This window comes from Aphis gossypii, chromosome 2, assembly GCF_020184175.1.
Source record: "Aphis gossypii isolate Hap1 chromosome 2, ASM2018417v2, whole genome shotgun sequence".
Lineage (NCBI taxonomy): Eukaryota > Metazoa > Arthropoda > Insecta > Hemiptera > Aphididae > Aphis > Aphis gossypii.
Window position 1 is genome coordinate 84,380,323 of NC_065531.1, and position 14,343 is coordinate 84,394,665.

At 30.7% G+C, this 14,343-nt stretch overlaps 2 protein-coding genes across 2 annotated transcripts; both read right to left on the reverse strand.

The window, feature by feature from the left end:
• Nucleotides 1–2,445: 2,445 nt before the first annotated feature.
• On the reverse strand, nucleotides 2,446–3,430 carry LOC126549875 (ATP-dependent DNA helicase PIF1-like). Its single transcript, XM_050200269.1, has one exon. It carries the CDS (start codon nucleotides 3,428–3,430, stop codon nucleotides 2,483–2,485), a length of 948 nt encoding a protein of 315 aa, XP_050056226.1. The 3' UTR covers nucleotides 2,446–2,482.
• A 5,330-nt stretch (nucleotides 3,431–8,760) lies between these two features.
• Nucleotides 8,761–13,728, reverse strand: LOC126550034 (uncharacterized). Its single transcript, XM_050200807.1, has 2 exons — nucleotides 13,566–13,728; nucleotides 8,761–10,236 (listed from the first exon to the last, which is right to left on the reverse strand). The coding sequence occupies exons 1-2, from the start codon at nucleotides 13,642–13,644 to the stop codon at nucleotides 9,140–9,142; spliced, it is 1,176 nt and encodes a 391-aa protein (XP_050056764.1). The 5' UTR covers nucleotides 13,645–13,728; the 3' UTR covers nucleotides 8,761–9,139.
• Between the last annotated feature and the right edge of the window lie 615 nt (nucleotides 13,729–14,343).

Below are 14,343 nucleotides of genomic sequence, written 5' to 3' on the forward strand. Positions count from 1 at the left end.
ATTTGTATAATTAAATACGCACGAAATGTGCATAAGGAAATATTATACATTTTCTTTATCTATGTTTTATGGACGACAACAAGAGTAGACGTCAAGATTAATGGTATTTTGGATTGAATGGCTTTTTATAAACAAACATTATTTGAAAAGTCTCATGTTATTTTTGAAACGTCGTATGAGTGCCAAACAAAATATCTCCAAAATAAGTTAAGGTACTTTTGATGATAGCTACGAGAGAGTAATAACTGTCAATATATATATACAACTAGCTGGCTCCGTGCACTTCGTTGCCCGTTAAAAATGACAATTCTATATAATATGATTCGAATTTTGATTAATTTGTTATTTAATATTCGGTTTAACGCTGTTCAAAACTTATATATTTTCATTGACCGTTTTGATTCTCAAAAATCTTGTGAAACCACCACTTTAATATGCGAATTTTGTAAAATGCTTTCTTATTGCACACTAAATTTGTGGTACGATTTTACGAATGTACCGTGTAAATTTTAAGCATCGATCTATCATTGTTCAGGCTCTACGTTTATTAGTCAGTGAGTTACTCAAGTCATAATATTATAGTCATTCTGCTTGCCGTTGCCGTGAGACTCTCTTATGATTATGCGAGCAGTATATTATCATGTAGGCAATCCACACACGGTGGATTGCGGACCCCGCGAGATGTGTACGTAAGCTCATAATTTCTAACACTTAAGTTTCAAAGTTATATCATTTTTTTATTTTACTACGGTGGGTAAAATACAATAATATGCCATCTCGTAATTTTTATATTGTTGCCTGTTGGTAAAACAATAAAACTTGGTATAACTTGTTATGTTAGTTTATTGCTGTGAATTTTAAATTTACTGTAGACATTGACTTATTTTGCTAATTCTTATTTTTGTTGTTATGGTTTTAACAAAATATAACAACAGGTCTATAATTATTATATTCAATCATAATCAATAGTGACCTTAATATAGTTTATTTTCTTGCTGGACTGCAGTGACAGTTGTTGTTTTTTTACATCCCGATTCCGAAGTTTTCTGGTGGATTTTCCTAAAATTGTACTACATAAGCACCTTCTCTTGCGACCAATAGGAGCGAATCATCAGTGAAAAATGTTACAAAAATGGGGAAAATAAATAATAATAACAAAAAAATTGTTACCATGATTACCGAAAATAAAATAGTAATAATAATAACAGTAATAGTAGTCATCAGTATTTTTTTTTAATTTTCCGTGCAATTTTCTTAACTTTTTCTTACATAAGAACCTTCTCCTGGAATTTACGACCTAAACAAAATAAGATGAGCGAAATCTATCCAGCCGTTCTCAATTGATGAAATGTTATACATTTTTGTCTCTATTTTTATATATATAGAAGATAGAAGATAGATAGATTATTGTGAACTAAAAAAAAATTCACTCAACAAATTTCAAATTTCCAAACTAAAATAACTATAGAAACCATAGATTATATTGATTGTACATCGAGCTGATGTTTAGATGTCTACGTCTACTATAGAGTAAATAAAGACAATGGTATCGAGTTCAAATCCCAGACATCAATGAATAGATTTTGCACTTTTTCTACTTATTCGGTTGACTTTTTAAAAATTTTCTTTCGTAAAAACCTTCTCCAGACAATAACAAATACTCCTAAAAAATAATTAGCGAAATCGGTTCAGCTGTTCTTAATTGATGAATTTTTATACATTTTTGTCTTCATTTTTATGTATAAAGATTTTTAATTTCTTTTTTTACTATGACAACGATTTAGGTTTGTATGTCTATTTGCATGCATTTTTAAAAACATTTTAAATAAATGATTTATTTTATTTAAATGGTTGCCATTGACTACCAAAAATAATTTAGTTGACTATTTGCTGGATAGATGGCGATTCTGTAATTTCATCACCACCTCGTCATATTTCTCTAACCCGATAACTTTCTCAAATTTTTCGTCCGTAAGAACCTTCTCCTGGCAATTACGGCCCAAACAAAAAAAGAATGAGCGAAATCGGTCCAGGCGTTGTTGAGTTATGCGCTTACCAAATTTTGCGATTCATTTTTATATATAAGATAGCTGACCCGACACGGCGTTGCCCGTGTGTTACTTTCTTTTTTTGCATTTTCGTATGCCGTGTGTTAATTTTTAATTTAATCTTATTGATAGTGCTAATATTACGTCGAATTCACGACGAAAGATTTGTAATGTGGCAGTTTTTGTGCCTACGTATTTTAAAAAATTCTCCTGAACAGAACCGTCACCCTGGCGATAGGGCGTTGTGAATAAAAAATAATTAAATAAAACATATATAATGATTTAAAAGTAAGTAGTTATAGTTTTAACTGTTATAGTTTTATTTAATTATTTTTTATTCACAACGCCCTATCACCAGGGTGACGGTTCTGTCATGATTTAAAAGTAAGTAATCGCTTTATTGTTAATCATGTGAATCATAATTATTATTATTATCATTGTAGTACTTTGTGGTATACGATGTTTCTTGTTTGATTACCTGGCGCATAGATAAACAAATCTGATGGTTTTCCAACACGGGAACAGGCAACATACAATTGACCATGTGAGAAACATGGGTTTTCTAGATTAATACCACAAACACTTAATGATTGCCCCTGGGACTTGTTTATAGTCATAGCAAAAGCAAGACGCACTGGAAACTGTAGTCGTTTAAACTCAAATGGCACATCAGTCGGAATCATTGGGATGCGCGGTATGAGAACATCTTCTCCTTTATACTTTCCTTTGAGTATAGTTGCTTCTATCACATTGTTTAGTAATTTTTTTATCGCTAACCGTGTACCGTTGCAAAGACGCGGTTGGTTGATATTTCGCAACATTATAACCACCGATCCAACCTTTAATTGAAGATTGTGAGGTGGCAATCCTGGCAAATCCAGCGAGTTTAAAAATTCCGGTGGATAGTTGACTACATCATCTTGATTAGTAGCCGAATCAACTGATTTATATATCATCAATTCGCCTGTAATTTGTTCTTGAATTTTGAAATTTAATTCATTTACATCTATGTTTTTTGCAGCCAGTATAGCTCGTTCGCTCAACCAATCATGGTTTCTGTAATTTTGAGAAACATCTGGAAACACCTTCTGAATAAGTTCATCTTTTGATCGAGTTAACTGACAAAAACTTAGAGGAAAGTTAATGCAGCCAGTCAACATGTCTATAGGAAATTTGCCATTACCAATGTCAATGAGTTGTTTAGAGAATATGTTTCCAGATTGGTCATTTTGCAACTCGACACGCATATTCTTGCTTAAATGAAGTACTTTGACATGTTTCCACAAACTGGAGGACTTTAGACATGCATTGAGTTCATAAGCTGGCGTTGATCGTGGAATCACCGGCAATGTTTGACGAAAATCTCCTGCTAATAAAATCATTGCACCACCAAATCGGTTATTATTGCTCCGTAGATCTTTTAAGGTTCTGTCCAAAGCCTCCAAAGATTTTTATGTGCCATCGTGCATTCATCCCAAACAATCAATTTACATTGCTGCAAAACCTTTGCCATTGCAGAGTTCTTCGAAACGTTGCAGGTTGGAGTTTCATTGCTATGCATATTTAATGGCAATTTTAGTGCTGAATGGGCTGTTCGACCACCTTCAAGCAAAGTTGCTGCGATTCCCGACGAAGCGAGTGCAAGTGCAATTTTATTTTGTGAGCGAATTGTTGCTAATATTAATGAAATCAAAAAAGTTTTTCCTGTACCACCAGGTGCATCTAAGAAGTAAATCCCTCCAGTTTCATCATTTGTTACTTTCATAAGAGTTTCAAATACATACTTCTGTTGTTCATTTAACAGTGGAAGATTTGTTTGAATTAATTCTTTCAAATCGTTGAGATCATACAGTCTTTCTCGATGCAACTCTTGGTTAAAAGCGTCATGCATTGGACGATTGGGCGCGGTCAGGCCTAATTGAATTAATAGTTTGTTTGACATTATCAAGCACATGTCCTCAATTGAAATCAATGCTTCATTGTAAATTTCTTCACTGATTTGTATATTTGGATTTCCCATTCTATTCTGTATTTGATACAAAATATCATCACACATATAATCTATGTACTTGATCCACAAATCAATTGGGCTTGATGGGAAGCATGTAGATATGATTATAGAAAACAATGTTCGTATTTGATGAGCGTGTGATGATATTACAGCATCATTGAGAGTTTGATCCCAATGAGCGTCATTTTCAAGCAATTGCAAACGTTGACAGGCTTCTCTGTAGGATACACACAATTCACCATCAACAGTTCGTAACTGTTGGAATGATGTTGGGCCACGTACATTGACTAATAGCAGTCGTAAGTAAAAACATTCATCATTGCTTGGATGTACTGAATAAATCCGGCCAATCGCATCGGTGGAATATACATCTGTATATCCTGGAACTGGTTTTACAACTGGTCTTCGTTTTTGTATTTTAATGCCTTACAGTGTGAGCAAACCGAGTTCATAGAACCAATAACAACACATTGGTAGTTACTGTAGTCAATTGACACATCGTAACTAAAAGCAGCTCGATTCAAACTTGCTCGCGCTTCACGCGTTTGTGAATTAGATCGGTAATTAGCTTGGTTTGTAGCATTTCTGGTTCTTCTACCTAAATTGCTTCGTCTTATAGGAGGCATATCAAATATAAATTATTTTTTCACTAATCACGAACTAAACAAACACTAACTAACTAAACACTCTGCACAAAACACGATTGTTGGTTGCCATGGATACGATCAGTATTATATTATAAATATTATAGGAAGGGCTATTTTAAAAAGAAAAGGGCTATTTTTAGGGTTTTTCCAGCAATAATTCTAATTTTTCTAGCCGTAAAAACCATCCTTGGACTTCAACGAACATTTGCGAACATTTGCGTTGTTTGTATGTCTATTTGCATGCATTTTTAAAAACATTTTAAATAAATGATTTATTTTATTTAAATGGTTGCCATTGACTACCAAAAATAATTTAGTTGACTATTTGCTGGATAGATGGCGCCTCTGTAATTTCATCACCACCTCGTCATATTTCTCTAACCCGATAACTTTCTCAAATTTTTCGTCCGTAAGAACCTTCTCCTGACAATTACGACCCAAACAAAAAAAGAATGAGCGAAATCGGTCCAGGCGTTGTTGAGTTATGCGCTTACCAAATTTTGCGATTCATTTTTATATATAAGATATACTAGGTATATATTACATACCTATACAGTATATTATAATAGTATAAACTTATTTCCTTTTCACCTGGTGTTAGTGTCTTATGTCACCATAATGGTATTTTTTTCATCTTACATGTGATACTAAATGATTATAAATATCTATAATAGCTCGTTGTCGTTATCAAAGATAAAATAATATATTTAATTTTAATTTTTGTGTTTTCGAAGTCAGTTGCACATTTAGAATTTTTATTTGAGTAGAGTAGATATTATTAATATATCCAGAATTACAGTGCACACCTTCGCAAGCCAAATTGTCTTTCTTACAGTTAATTAACAACGAAAGTGCAAAAAAACGTTACCTTAACAAAATTGTATATAACATATTACCCAAGAAGAAAAAATGTATTGTTAAAATGAAATTTGATATATTATATTACTAAGCTATATTATGTGGTATTAAACAAAATTATACAATTTATAAACAGAAATTGATATTTGCGATTTTCAAACTTGAATGCAAAACTTAGTTTTCTATTTTTGAGATACGGCTAATCAATATCTCTATTTGGTTTTATTATAAGCGATATTTTCTTATAATAAAAATGAATTAATTGTTATAATTATAACTCAATAAGAAATATTATTGTCATGCTGTTTCTAAGATATGACTTAATCATCTTTTTACTTGAAAAATATCATAAAGAAGTGTTTATCTCAGAGTGTTTATTTTACTTATTATTATAGCTGTCATAGGTATTATTTTCATCTGGAAGATCCTTATTTTAGCCTCATGTGGTTGATTGATTAATTGGGTTTGAGCTAACATATACTTTAATTATTATAGTATTTTTAAAATAAATATGAACATTTCTTCACTTATTACTATAATAGCATAATTTGTTTTTTTATATTATATAAAATACCCACTCATTTATAAAAATATATTTATTTTGGATACAAAATTGTAGAAAATAATTATTGAAACCTGGGGAAAAGCATCTCGCCCCATAAATACACTCCTCTTTTTTAGTATCTCTTTAATATTGTGTGTTATGTAGTAATATCTGTTAAATATTATTTTTAATTTTATTTTATGTATAGTTACATATTTAATACACAATTATTTTAAATTGACATATAAATACCATATAATTTACCGTATGATAGTGAATTCTTACACAGTTCTTATTTTATTACAAAATTATATTTTATTGTGTTGAAAGTAGTTATTAATGTAATAAATTTATTATAGAATATAGTCAAGTAAATAATGTAATATATATATATATATATATATATATATGTGTGTATATAATTGATTATTATACGTTTTTGACTTGACATAAGAACAATCAGTTGATTTGATACATTGTTTAACATTGACGTCATTTATGTCGATAAATTATTGGAATAGTTTACATGGTAAGTTTATTTACAGTTATTTTTAATATATATATATATATATCTTAGTTAATTAATTGAATATAAAAATGCTTTAAATATGATGATTTTTTTTTGAAAACATTGTTTAAAAAATGTGTTATATTCCGGGAATATAAAAATAATTAAATTTAGACTAATTATATTGTACGCGATCAAGTATGTAATATTTTTAGTTTTGTTTTTTTTTAAATTATATAGGATTTTGAATAATTAGTTATCGAGAATTTTTTAATTACAAAATATTGTATGATATAACCATAGAGTAATTACTCTATAGGTACAGCATAGCACCGCGGGATATAGGTATTAAATGGATATGATAATGAAAACGAATATACTGCATACCATATTAGTGTAGTTGTTTTGTTGTAATAAACATCACAAAACTATTACTTTTTGTACAATATTTTACGATGAATTAAATTTACAATAAAAAAAAAAAAAAAAATGATATATTTTTGTTCCTAGAAATATGTTTATACATAATTTTTTTTTTTTAATAAGTATGAGTACCATACTCAATAGAAATTTATTGGTAAGTAGAGCTATTAGTTTTATAAAAATATTTTAAATCGAGTTAAAAATTAAAGCTAACCACTTTAGAAGTTAATTGCCATAACCAAGAACAATATTGACAAAATCGTATGATTTTAGTTTTAATATGCTATTTATAGACTATATTAGTATTATTGGACATTTCTCAAAATAAAAACCAGCTGTATTGGCTATAAAATTTCATTTAATTAATTCGATGAGTTATTAGTTACAAATTATTATAATAATATGTCGTTTCAGATGAATATAAAACGTGAATATTACTATGAAAAAATATTTATTGAAACATTATTGAAGTAATAACTAAGTTTAAATGTTTTAGTTTGTATAATTTAACAACACTTTTACTGCTGGTCTTGAACTTTGCGATCAATGTTTTAAGTAATTATGAAAATTACATAACTTAATGTCACAGTCGTAATTTTTAAATGACCTATTTTCATATAATATGTAGTTTTCATTTAAAACATTAAGAAAATAATCATGAAATAGTTCAAAAGCAGAATATTTATACGTCCATATAAACTAAAATAAATGTTCATCCAACAAAGAAATTGGCTAACAGATTTACTTTACTACATATACACGGTACACCTACTCATATTAAATTTTATTTTACTCATATTTGTTGCATGTTTAAATTTTAAATACCAGTAAGACTATATCTTAGAGCTACTAAACTTAGAACTTCTCGATTATTAACACTTTTTATTAACCTTTTAGAAAACATAATTCAATATTATTCAAAGTATTATTTATAAATTTGATTTTTATACTTTAAATTATAAAATATTATAATATGTCTAAGAATTCAAGATAAAGAAACATGGACATTTTATACTTTATTTCAAGTAAAAGAAATAACATCTATTATAATAATGGGACATTATTTTCCAGATTTATCACTGAGCAGCAAATCATTCCTTTTATGTACTACCAAAATAAATAAAAAAAAACTTTAATGCTTATAATAATATACTCTCTCCAAACGTTCTAGATACCTACTAAAAATTCAAACTCATAATATAATTCAATTCGAATAAAATATTAAGATAACTGTAAGATAATAATATATTGGTTATATTGGCATAATACAATAAGTATAATGTATATGCAACGTTAATCGTTATTATTAATTTATAACAGAATAAAATATATTATAATAATATTATATTATTATTATACTATATTATTATAGAAATATATATATTTTTTTTTTATTATTACAATATAATATCTGTATGACATGGGCCTGAGCTTAGAATTCCACCAAGACTGTGACGTACGGTTTGTATTGAAATATGTACTTGAACAAATTTATAATAATTGTTATATATTTATATATTCAGAATGTCTCATTTATGTCATTTAAAATATTACACATTTCATAATATTATAATAAACTGAATAGCGGAGATAAATATTATTGATAGTGACTAATGATATTCACAAAAATTATAATTTTACTATTTTTTTTTTTTTTTTTACTTCAATAAACGATTTCAGTTTATGTAATGGAATAGGGTAAATAATTCAAAACAATATCGTTCTGCGTATAATATTAAAGAAGGTTTTATTTATAGCGTATATGGTTATATTAATAGTATTAAAATATTCGCGCTTATAATAATTTGTATTATATTATTATATAATATCGTAATGGAAATTGTAGAAAACAACGTTCGACGACAACATGACAATAAGGATCTCATGCAAATCAACGTTATCGATCGTAACGTGACAAATGAAATAGAAAAAAATAAGCGAATAACAGCTGATAATAATATGATCGGGCACAGCGATCGGTGCCGGACAAACGCACCGGCGCGAGTTCCGAAACGCTGTGAACTAAACTACTGGCGACGAGGAAAAACAGAAAATCGTAATATAAAGACGCGCCGCCGTATCGCGATCGACGGTTCAAGTCTAGGAAACGCGTTTTGGGATCGTCATGCCGACGATCACGCCGTCGGATTGCTGCTGCTGCTCTTCTTCCGGTCGAATGGTCGCGACAGTCTCCACAGGTGGAGAATGTTGAGCTGGTGACGAAGGAGGAGGCGGCTGCGACTTTTGGACGCGACCGGAAGGGCCGGTGGCTGTGGCTGCAGCAGCGTAAGCGTCGGCGTCCAAATAGACGTCTTGCCGGTACCGGCCGTATTGTTCCGGTTCTGGTTGCCGTCTGTCGTCACCATACACGGCGCTCACGTCGGCCAGAGCAATCGGAAGTCTCGGAGGTGACTGTTCAGACGAGTAGTAGTCCCGGACAAAGTTATAGCACATGGTGGACAGCAGTTGGTGCTCGAACGGCATCGGCGGCGCTCGGCTGTCGTCGGCGGCGTACAGCATGGACCGGCGCTGCCTGTCCGTCTGGTACCGGCGACGCTGCGGCACTTGCGGATGCTGCAGCCCCGGGATGACGTCCGCCTGCACGGCTTCCGACTGCGCCGGTTGAAGGTATTGCGGTGGCTGCTGGTATTGCTGTTGCTGTTGCTGCTGCTGGTGTTGCTGTTGCTGATGTTGTGGCTGTTGAGCCTGATACTGGTGGTGAGACTGGGAGGGCTGCTGTTGCTGGTACTCGAACAGGTGCGGATACTGTTTGCGGTGCAAGACGAGCAGCCAGGGCATCCGCGAGGAAGCGGCCGACAGGAGGACGGACATGGTCACGTTGATGGACGACGCCTTTAGCTTTTCGTCCCGGTCCAGTCGCCTGACCGTTTCGGGAGTGACCAACACTCCAAAATGCTCTGAGTCCTCGTCGTCCCTGACGGCGGACGGTTTGCCTTGCTGCTGTGGTGGTAGCGACCTGTCACTCATTGGCGGCGGTCTCACCTCTTGTATGCCGCCGGTGGTCACGAACGCGTCGTACTCTCCTTTGTCCTTGTCCAGCTCTCTGATTATGAACACCGGACCCATATACTCGGATTCCGGTCCTCTGTGGCCGCCGGCATTGGCCGTTGGTGCCCGATTTCCGGGCGGTGGTGGCGATCTGTTGATACTACCGCTATTACCTCCCGACGATAATCCTGCAAAAGTCCAAAGGAAATCGGTTACTTTATCGTGAAAACATCCAATGAGTATCAAGAGTATACATATCTACAGTTACGTCATTCTCAAGCGCAAATAGAAATATAATAATAACAATAAACGAGAAAACAAAAATCGTGTTGGCGTTAAAACAATTTAAAACAATTATACATGTAGTGAACATAATCTTGGTGTGTGTGTGTGTGCATATAGCAAAATTTAAAGCAATTAAATCTGATTTTTACACTCGAAGAGTAATTTTGACCCGAAAAAAGTTAGCTTTGGATATGAATAATATCAAATTATGCTCATACTGGTGTATGAAGTGATGTTAATATTACATCGTTTGTATTTGTATTTTTGATAATTAATTCTACATTACGTTCACGTCATCGTTTATAGTTCGTTACCCGCTATTAACGGTACAAACAAATACATATTCACAATGTGTAACAAAATAACAATTTTATTGTTCTAGCGAAACGAAATTTTTGATAATTCATAGTTTTTAACTAGCACAAGAGTTAAGCATACGACGTATTGAAAAACACTGTATATTGACATTGTCAAGTCGCGTCGCGTCGCCCAAAATACTAAGCTTATTTATTTACTATTATTGGACTAATGCCCGTGACAAATGAAATAATGCTAGTGGATTTACACCGTCTTAAAATCCGCTAAATAGTTACACAGATTTTTAACACGGTAATATTTGAGTATTTTTTGTCAATTATAAAACATCGGTCTAAAATTACAATTAATCATAATAATCATTTTATTTTCTGTAGTAAATGTACACATATACGAATAAAAAATATTATTCGTTTTTGTGAGCCCACAGATTTCTTGTGTAAGCCCTCATTTAAAATGCGAATTAGAAGAGTATAGAAAACGAGAACAATTTGAAATATCAGTATAATAAATTATATGAGATAAACGACATTTGTTCGTTATTTGAAATACGCAAGTCAAATATAATTAGCGAACAAAAGATCCATAATACACATGGTAGCAGTATGTATAGATGTATAAACAATGTTTATTTTTCGAGTGACATTATGTCAATAACATTAACTGCGTTTAAAAAGAACAGTCAGAAATTTGACAGCAGCCTATTAATCTAGTGGCAGAATTGTTGAAATCGAGAACTGTCATTGTAGGTCTAATAAAAATATTGCGAAACCAATAGTTTTTTACTAAGTGGTAAAGTAATGTCTAAAAATATTTGTTAGAGATAAAAATCTTCACGGTTTAAAATTGTCTATATCTAGTATTTTTAATATCTCCCGCCAGATGAATTATATTTTTTTATTTGGCGTACCTACTAAATTTCAAACTTCACTGAACAGAATAACGTCACGTTGAATTATTAAGTAACAAAACACATGTCCAAATGATACAGTTTGACATTTTCTTACATAAATTTCCTTTATTACCTCTAATCTTGATTTTTCAAGATACAAAATTATCTTCATTTTCTCATTTATATTGTGTATAATATATATATATATATATATTATTGTTTAGACAGACTAGATATTAATACTAATATAATAATTTAATTTAAATAAGTTTAACTTAATTAAATACATAGAGTATATTTAAAATTACATATAAAAAGAATAATAACGTGTACCTACAATGTTTCATAATAAAAAATGTATACCATAAATTATCAATATGATTTATAAAATCCTACATTTGTAATATACATTTTTTGGCTATTAATTTATTCAAAAATGTTTATGTATCTAAAAAAAATCCAATGAGTTGTTTCTTGGCCATGTAATATTAATATTAATTATTATAGTCTTTAACAATGGTTATAAATAATAAAAAATAATGTTTAGTTGGAAAGCTATTCGTTTTATAATACTAAACTCTATTTACGTTTATAAACTTAACAAATTTATAGGTAGATCCTTAATTATTATTCACATTTTTTGATTATTATTATTTTTAATATTATATTATTAACCTATTATTATAATTCATTTACTTTATTAGTATCTCAAATGTAACAACATAGAAACTACTTGCAACAATTTAGATTTATACATTTAAATATTAAAAATGCACCTACATAAAAAATAACTAATAAGAAAGGTGATTTTAATTTAAAAAAAAAAATAAAAAAAAAAACGTTATTAAAATCTAAGTTTATTAAAATACATTTTGTATAGTACAAAAATCTTAAAATACTGTTTTTAATATTTATTAATTTATTATTAAATGTAAAATTTGGATGAGCAATGAGCATGCTTGATAAGTTCTTCTGAATTTTCTATACCATATTATATTATAATAATATGATGATTAGCGTTAGCATAATGTACTGTTAAATAAAATATTTAAGATTTTTTTTTTTTCAGAGAAGAAATATATAATTTTTATATGACAATATAATAATTTGTTATTCAATTTAATACTCCAATAAACGATGTTTATTATGCTATATTATTTAAGAAAAAAGTAATTGTATTCACAGTTGAACTTTAATAATACACAAGGCTTCTGTTAACTTATAAATATAATAACATTTGTCAACAGTTATTTTCATTGAAACTCGATTAAATTATAAAAGAATAAACCCGAATGGTGTATTATAATAAATTATTATTTCACACAAACTGGAATTTAGGTTCAAACCCTCTCAGCTCTGTATAAAGTTTTTTTTTTTTTTTGAGCTATTGTGATGCAACTACAAATTAATTTTCCGAAAGCAAGTCGTTAAAAAGTTAATTAAACTGTCATTAAAAAAAATTAATTTTGGTATTAAAATTGTATAAAACTTTTTCCCTTGTGATTATTTTATGCACACCAAAAATTTAATTTCGAATCAGTATTGATTTAAATTAATTGACATACAGTTTTATACATTTAAAAAATCATCTTCTATGCTAACGATATTTTATTACTTATTTCTAATAAATCTATTATTCGGTAAATCAATTGTTTTATAATATTTAAAAATTAATTAAATCAATATTTTTTTTATTTTTATTACATAGTAATATTAAGGGAGTTTTAAAGTGCTATTGAATTTAATTTAAAATCATTAATCTTATATTTACTTAGTTGTTAAGATCATTAAAGTTACGTTTGATAGTTCATTGTCATAATATTATTTCGACGAATTTCATTAATATTAGTTTTAAAGTTTGGACTATAACAGATAATTAATTAATATCACTTGACAAACACTATCGCTAAATACAATTTTAATGTATTAATATTATTCACAAACATTATTTCGATCAGTGGTAGCGTCGAACGGGTGATTAATAAAACATGAGGTATAACTATTATTTAATAATGTAAAATTTACCTGGTATCTTGAACGCGACGGCCGAGTTCAAGACGACGGCGAAGAGCAACAACGACGATGCCCAATAATAGTGGTTCATGGTGGATGTCCGGAAAGTCACTAGGTGTGCGGAACAGACGTGTTTGGCTTTTATAAATACGTTCTGGGTTTTGGTTTACCGTGGGGGTTGTGTTATCTCTTATCTTGGCGCGGACTGACAGTGGCAGACGGACCGAATGGCGATGGCGTCTCGGAGACCCGATTACAATATAATACTATCGTATCATTTTTGTGTGTTATTAATGTTATTATTATTATTATTTTTTTTTTTTTTACTTTCTTACGTCTCTGACATATTTTTTTACCCTCCGTTAGATAAGAACATCGACGTCTAGACGCATATTGTGTTCGGTGCGACCGTACCACGACGGCGTATCGTGCGGCGGAGCGGTTACGGAACGGTGGTAGTGAAATCGTCTCCCATACGCCGCCGTATCAATAATAATAATAATGAACCGACCCAGAATTCCGAGGAAATTCCACAGTAATGGCGCCGGGGGTGAATGTAATAATCCAATAAACTATATATAATGATTCGTACCGAATGCATTCCGCGCCGAAGTCACCGAGATACCAGAATAATTATTACTATCGAATCCAATGTAATACCTAGAATCTAGATATTATTATTATTATTATTAAAAATAAATATCGGTAAACCGATGGCGTAGTCATGCACGATTTCGATTTTGCAAGAGAGAAGTTGTGGCAGGGTGGAGTTGATAATTTGTTGTAAATG